Source organism: Monopterus albus, unplaced genomic scaffold, assembly GCF_001952655.1.
Source record: "Monopterus albus unplaced genomic scaffold, M_albus_1.0 scaffold11.1, whole genome shotgun sequence".
NCBI lineage: Eukaryota > Metazoa > Chordata > Actinopteri > Synbranchiformes > Synbranchidae > Monopterus > Monopterus albus.
The window spans coordinates 417,157-424,827 of NW_018127891.1; the positions used below are offsets into that span (position 1 = coordinate 417,157).

The window sequence follows — 7,671 nt, forward strand, 5'->3', positions numbered from 1 at the left end:
TCTATGTCTCCAAAAAGATTTTTTTTTTTTTTTTTTTTAACCGACATGAGGTCCAAGCTAAAGCCAATTATCAAATTAGTTCTTGACGTAGTGGTTCACAGCCAGAAGAACTGGCTCCATTCTGACTAATTAAATCTGCTGGTCTACAAAAATAAATAAAATAAAAAAATTGTGATGGCACAAGAGGATTAATGCCATCACCAAGTAAAACTAAACACTTTCAACAGCCATCACAAGTAACATAAGTAGCAAGTAAAACTGATTTGATTTAAAAAAGGTTCAAGGATTTTATTGTTAATTCACCATGTGTGCAGGGCATACAGAAAATTGAAATACTGTTTTTGTCTCACCTAGTACTGGGTGCCATAACATTTAGGAACCAAAATAGAATAAAAATAGAATAGAATAGAATAGAGTAAGAACTGGATTAACATAATTAGGATAAATCTAAATGATACAGCCAATGAGCTGTGAAAGCTTCACTTTCGAGCCAGTGGAAGCTGTGCTGCTTTTATTTAAAAATGTATTTGGTTCCCTAGCACAGCATCACAATTTCAATCTCCATGATGGTGAATAAGCCTTAAGAGTATCCTGCACACTTCATTCAACTCCAAAAAACGTTTTGGGTTTTTAAAATGAATTTATGCTAAATACAGGTAATAAATATCCACTAACATAACAGCACTGAAAGTAAATTGATCATGCTCAAATCTCTAAAAATAGCTTGTATCAGAGGATTCTGTTTAATTATTAAAATCTCATTTCCCCAACAGGGACAGAAGCGCAGAGAAAACAATTTCTGTGTCTGTACAAGAAAGAATAATTGTATTTTCATTTTTTTAAACACGGCTGAATTACACAGAATTGTCAATCTAGTACCTTTTTGAATATTCTGGCAACATGGACAACTGCATCAGCAAACGGTTCTTACTGTGTTTGGCTGGAAGCAATAAAGACAACTAATGTATTATTGTTAAAGCTGGGAGGCCACATTGAGGCTCTGAGGAGCCATCAAAGCAAAATCTAAATGAAAAACAATGACGTTTGGTTCTCACCATCGATGTTGAGCATCATCTTCCACATAGCAGGTCGCACAGATTGATGGAAGCCAAACCAAACCTCCCTTCCTCCTCCTAGGGGATGGTCATAGCCCTCTGGAGCTGAGAAGAATGATCGACCCACTGGAGTGTACCTAGATGGAGAAAAGTGGCAATTATAAGAAAAGAGTAAAGACATAAAGAAGTAAAGAAGATAGAGATGAAAAAAGGGGTCGGAAAAAATAAGGTCACAAAAAAAGATGAGTATGAGAACATGAGGCAAGCTGGAAAGGTCACAAGAGTTGACAGGAAATGTAAGATTAGTTGACACAATCTGAATTGAGAATGTAGGTCAATATGTGCTTATATGGTGGCACATTCAACTGCTCTTCAATATGGCCCGAAACTACATCAGTGAAATGAGGCTGTGGCACTGCATGAATGCAATAACCTCTTATTACGCTGGCAAAGAGACACAATAATTGTACAGGAGCTACATTTTCTCGAATTCTGGATTGACAATGTGTCAAGGTGCCAATGTAATAAAGGGCCCCCCCGACACCTGCGCCCAGAGCTAAATGAAAGGTGTCGATATAAGCACTTTTAAAAAATGGTTTGAAAAAGCTTTTCATTAAAGCACTGGTGATATTGTGTTTGACTGTGCTCTTGCCAAGGCTTAGGTATTGAGTGATGCTGAATAAAAAATGGTATGAGGTCAAGTATGGTGCATCGTGAGAGCCCACATAAGCCATGTTTGATTTCTGTTGGAACCAGAGCGCTGACATTGGTAATACTACGGCAAAACATATAGCACTGACTATGAGTATCAAAGGGATCATTTAACTCTGGGCTCAATTTGTCTTTTTCCCCTTGACTGGGTTAGCTGTTTAAAGATCAACACTGTCCCCTAATGATCACAAACAATTACTGATTTATTAAATCCCTAGTAAATCAATAATTTGGCACTTTTTTCCATGAGAGTGAACCCAAAAGTCTGAACCTAAAAAAAAACAAACAAACACATCAGCAACTCACTTCATGGAGGGCAGGTGTCGCAGCACCACGTCCACTGCATGTACAGGGTTGGTGCTGATGGGCTTGTCCAGCTCCAGGGGCTCTGGCATGCTGCGGCCGGTCAGTACCTCATGAAGCATGTGCCAGCTGACCAGAGAAACAAACTTGATGGAAACTTTGAAGGGACGATCTTTCCCTCCCTCACCTGGTAGAGTGACATCCAGGTCCACCTTTGGGGGAGGGGAGAGAACAAGAGCGGGCACACAGAAAAAGTTAGATCCCCTAGTGAAGATAGGTTGCAAGTGGTGATTGTTGATGTTTTATGTACTTTTGTATGTGCTAGAAGTGTGCATGTGTGACCACTGTGGGAAGTGAACATATGAGGCCCAATATACTGCAACACGTCTTGTTTTGATAATTCTTTTGTTGTATATGTTTAGATTTGATAAGTCATGTATTATCTGTTAATGTCTATGTTCGAATGAATGCAGGCTTAGTGAAAAGACAAAGATTACAGTCCTTGCTCTATCAGTGGAAATTTACCTAAGGTGACTTATTCAATAAAGAAACACATAAGGCAAACAACCTATATGTGTTTCATTGCACAGAAAAGTTACTGAGGAAACTAACAAGGCAGTTAAGGATGAATCATTAACACCCAGAATGAATGTGTGTTTCTCTTTGGTTGACTAAGTGAAAGGGTAGAGGCAGAGGGTGTTGACAAAATAAAGCCAGGCTTAAGATCCTTGTAAGTGAACAACCACTTTTTGCGGTCACATTCTTCCCCCATGCCACATGAATTAGAGATCTGATTCATCACATAGACTCTCAAACATACAAGAATTTTCATGACAGTTCTCCAACTACAGCAGGTTTCAGTTTGGTTTGTGTAGCTATCACATATGGTTTGCTTTCAGGTGGGGCTGAGGTGAAGCAATACGTTTGTGTGTTTGCCATCTGCAAGCTCACCCCGGTAGGTGCCACAGGCAGTGGGTTGGCTGTGTATAGGCTCCTCTTTCCATCATAGACCGGCCTGCGATCCCCAAAGATTGTCACCTTGAAGTGCTGCACCATAGAGTCAACCACCTCCCTGCACAACATCCACACAAACTGATTTTCAATCATACTGGATCTTCTAAAACACTGATATGTTTAACATGTTACAAAGAATGTTTAAAATGTCACAGAACAAACCATTAGTAAGAAGAGCTGTGAACTTATGGGCACAAACTCAAACCTAGCAATAGCTAATATGTGTGTCTACAACAATTTATCCTTTGGCAAGGCAATGCAACCCTGTGTGCTCACTGTGTGTAAGAGGAGTTTTAAAGACAGCAGCTAGAGGGCACGTCCCACCTGTTGACTCGCCGTGGGCACTTGTCAGGCTTGATGTCCACCTCGTACAGGTAGACATCCATCTTGGGGATCTCCACCTGGAAGCAGTTGGCCAGCAGCTTGATGGGCTTCCCCATGGTGCCATAGCCAGGCCTCCGAGGCATGGAGAACAGGGACTGGGCCCCAACGGCTCCTGAGAGAACAAGAAAGAGAAATAAAATAGTACATGTTTAATGGTCTGTATTAGCCTAGTTTGTATATTTAATACATTTTAAATTCAAATGTAATACCTTTGTATTTGTGATACAGTATTGTTCAAAATAATAGCAGTACAATGTGACTAACCAGAATAATCCAGGTTTTTAGTATATTTTTTATTGCTACATGGCAAACAAGTTACCAGTAGGTGCAGTAGATTCTCAGAAAGCAAACAAGACCCAGCATTCATGATATGCACGCTCTTAAGGCTGTGAAATTGGGCAATTAGTTGAAAGGGGTGTGTTCAAAAAAATAGCAGTGTCTGCCGTTGACTGTACAAACACAAAACTATGTTGTACAAACGTTTTTGTTTCTAGGATTTAGCAATCCTGTGAATCACTAAACTAATATTTAGTTGTATGACCACAGTTTGTTATAACTGCTTCACATCTGTGTGGCATGGAGTCAACCAACTTGTGGCACCTTTCAGCTGTTATTACACTCCATGATTCTTTAACAACATTCCACAATTCATTTACATGTCTTGGTTTTGCTTCAGAAACAGCATTTTTGATATCACCCCACAAGTTCTCGATTGGATTAAGGTCCGGGGATTGGGCTGGCCACTCCATAACATTAATTTTGTTGGTTTGGAACCAAGACTTTGCTCGTTTACTAGTGTGTTTGGGGTCATTGTCTTGTTGAAACAACCATTTCAAGGGCATGTCCTCTTCAGCATAAGGCAACATGACCTCTTCAAGTATTTTGACATATGCAAACTGATCCATGATCCCTGGTATGCGATAAATAGGCCCAACACCATAGTAGGAGAAACATGCCCATATCATGATGCTTGCACCACCATGCTTCACTGTCTTCACTGTGTACTGTGGCTTGAATTCAGAGTTTGGGGGTCGTCTCACAAACTGTCTGTGGCCCTTGGACCCAAAAAGAACAATTTTACTCTCATCAGTCCACAAAATGTTCCTCCATTTCTCTTTAGGCCAGTTGATGTGTTCTTTGGCAAATTGTAACCTCTTCTGCACGTGCCTTTTTTTTAACAGAGGGACTTTGCGGGGGATTCTTGAAAATAGATTAGCTTCACACAGACGTCTTCTAACTGTCACAGTACTTACAGGTAACTCCAGACTGTCTTTGATCATCCTGGAGCTGATCATTGGCTGGGCCTTTGCCATTCTGGTTATTCTTCGATCCATTTTGATGGTTGTCTTCCGTTTTCTTCCACGTCTCTCTGGTTTTGCTCTCCATTTTAAGGCATTGGAGATCATTTTAGCTGAACAGCCTATAATTTTTTGCACCTCTTTATAGGTTTTCCCCTCTCCAATCAACTTTTTAATCAAAGTACGCTGTTCTTCTGAACAATGTCTTGAACGACCCATTTTCCTCAGGCTTTCAAATGCATGTTCAACAAGTGCTGGCTTCATCCTTAAATAGGGGCCACCTGATTCACACCTGTTATTTCACAAAATTGATGACCTCACTGATTGAATGCCACACTGCTATTTTTTTAACACACCCCTTTCAACTAATTGCCCAATTGCACAGCCTTAAGAGCGTGCATATCATGAATGCTGGGTCTTGTTTGCTTTCTGAGAATCTACTGCACCTACTGGTAACTTGTTTGTCATGTAGCAATAAAAAAAATGTACTAAAAACCTGGATTATTCTGGTTAGTCACATTGTACTGCTATTATTTTGAACAATACTGTATGTTTGTTTATAAAAGACATTTATAGTTTATTTTCTGTTAATTGAACCATTTAAATTTATAAAATACCCTGTCTAGATATCTTTGTCACCATTTAATATCAATACCTTAGGTATCCTGGCCAAAACAATGCTTGTGTCATGAATTAATATAGAAAATGAACACGCACTGAAGATCACATTTTTTTGCCCTCAAATATCAATAACAGGAAACAAAAACCTTTATTAATTGGGCTCTGCAGACAGAAAGGGAAACCATCAAGCTGTACAAAAGTTAGAACTAAGTGATGCCAGGAGTATGAAATGTACTACTGTGTACTGTGCCCATCTTTCAACTACGCTGCTGTGGTTTGTTAGCATTGGTTGATAAACACACACACAAACACGTGTGCACGCACTAACAAGTGCATAATGGTATAAACTGTAAAACAGTGAAATTCCAAATGTCAAGATAAGATGCTGTACAGGGGAAACACCAAGAACACCCCCTAGACTCTTAACACCTTAAATTTGATCTGAGAAAAATGCAAAAATGTATCAAGAGAATAAAACTGAACAAAACAGGAAGTGTTGTGGAAATACTGTAAATGTGCAACCTGATGTGAAAATGACAGACACATGAGATGATTCCATCATTTCCTAGTGTGTAAATGTTTCATGATAGGATTTTACTATTTGATTGTAGTGCTACTCACAACAGAACATGTTCTTGACAATCTACTTTCAGTATGATTTCCATAATCTTCATATTTGTTCCATGCACACATACACTCACATAAAGACCATGAGATGTCTTAGACATGAGTCACTTTGATCCACAAATAGTGTATTCTCTTCAACCTCTTGTCCCACACTCTTGTCTGTGTATTTCTGGGTCTGCTGAGGTTTGGCCTCAACACCATACTTAAGAGAAAGAATGATTTTGCTGACATTCAACATGTTTGGATCAAACATCTGCTTCTATTATTATACAACAGACAGCACAACACAAACACTCAAGACTAGACTCATCTATTTGCCTGGAAAATGTTGCTTTGTGTATGCCCCCCTAAAGACCCCGTGGCCTTTTTTCTTTTTCAGTTTTATTCAATAGTCTCATTCTGTGGCTGAGTGTGATTCATCGGCTTACATGTGTGGGTGATGTTTGTGTTGAGGGTCCGCCTGAGAGGAAGTTCATAATAACCTCACAACAAAGCAGAAATCTTCTGTGAGGTAACAGCAGACAACATGAGCAACCCTGTTTGTTTACAGTTGGGCTTTGGAAGTATGTGTTCGTTTCTCCTCTGGGCTGCGGAGAGGAGGTTAACAGGGTTGATAGAGGGTGGAAGCCCGAAACTTGACTTGACTTGAAACTGCCTGCTCGGATAAAACAATGAAAACAAGAGGAAAAGTCTGCCACGGGTGTTGATCTCACATGAAACTATGTGCACATGAACTTTTGTAGTGGTAATTTCTATTGGGCGTTCAGTGAACCTTGCGAGGAAAGCCCAGTTTCACACACGCAAGAGTGACAGAAGCAGTTAAGAAAGATATTCTAAGAAGTCTTCATTAAAGCAGAAATTAGCTCATCTATCACAAATTGTGACCTGTCATAATTCAGTCAATTTTAGAAAAGAACTCACTGGTGTACACTTCAAGAGGGTCTTCAATTAACAGCAACATGTTTCTCTGCGCTGTGATTCTCCTGATCAAAATGGCAAATAGGTGGAGAATAGGTACAGGAAGTGGCAGGATTAGTGGGCAAGGTTGGTATTTTCTGGTCTCTGTACTGGCTTCCATTCACCATGAGTCACAGAACTAGCACTGGTAGAGAAACACAATAGATCATCCAGCTTCTGGGCTCAGCTGTAGATGAGTATCAGTAGCCATTAAGGGATCTTACAAGAAGAAAAAAAATAAAAAAATCATCATACAGGAGCATGTTTGTGTTCCACCCACTTGCAAACACAAAGCCACTTTGTTTCATTTTTGTATGAAACCTACACACACAGACATACACCTGCATTGTAGCTGCAGCTTCGCAGATATGTTGAAAAAAAAGTGTGTACATTTCCCATAATGCACAATAACTTTTGGCATTTTGCACACACACAGTCTCCCTGATGTTTTTCAAAACAGACACAGTAGTCAGGTACACTGACTTTACATAGTGCAAACCTCCAATAACTAACTAAATAAATAAATAATTGAAAATATGGCTGACAGCAAAGACTGAGCTCCTGTACTACCTGCAGTCATGACTTCTGTTCAGCTAGTTGTTCCAACAAAACAACAGGCAACAAACAAGTTGTGTGGGTCTAATCAAAACGCCGGCCCCTTCACCGTGATATCTGGCTAGCTTGTCTCTGCATTCTTTGGC

The 7,671-nt window shown here is 39.8% G+C and overlaps 1 protein-coding gene across 1 annotated transcript in view; it reads right to left on the bottom strand.

The window, feature by feature from the left end:
* ago3a (argonaute RISC catalytic component 3a) overlaps positions 1 to 7,671 on the bottom strand; it is a gene marked incomplete in the record, with an annotated part of 33,733 nt that overhangs the window by 13,802 nt on the left and 12,260 nt on the right. Inside the window, 4 exon segments of the mRNA XM_020590148.1 lie at positions 1,056 to 1,192; positions 2,073 to 2,281; positions 3,021 to 3,141; positions 3,408 to 3,579. Coding sequence (XP_020445804.1) covers positions 1,056 to 1,192; positions 2,073 to 2,281; positions 3,021 to 3,141; positions 3,408 to 3,579 — 639 coding nt within the window.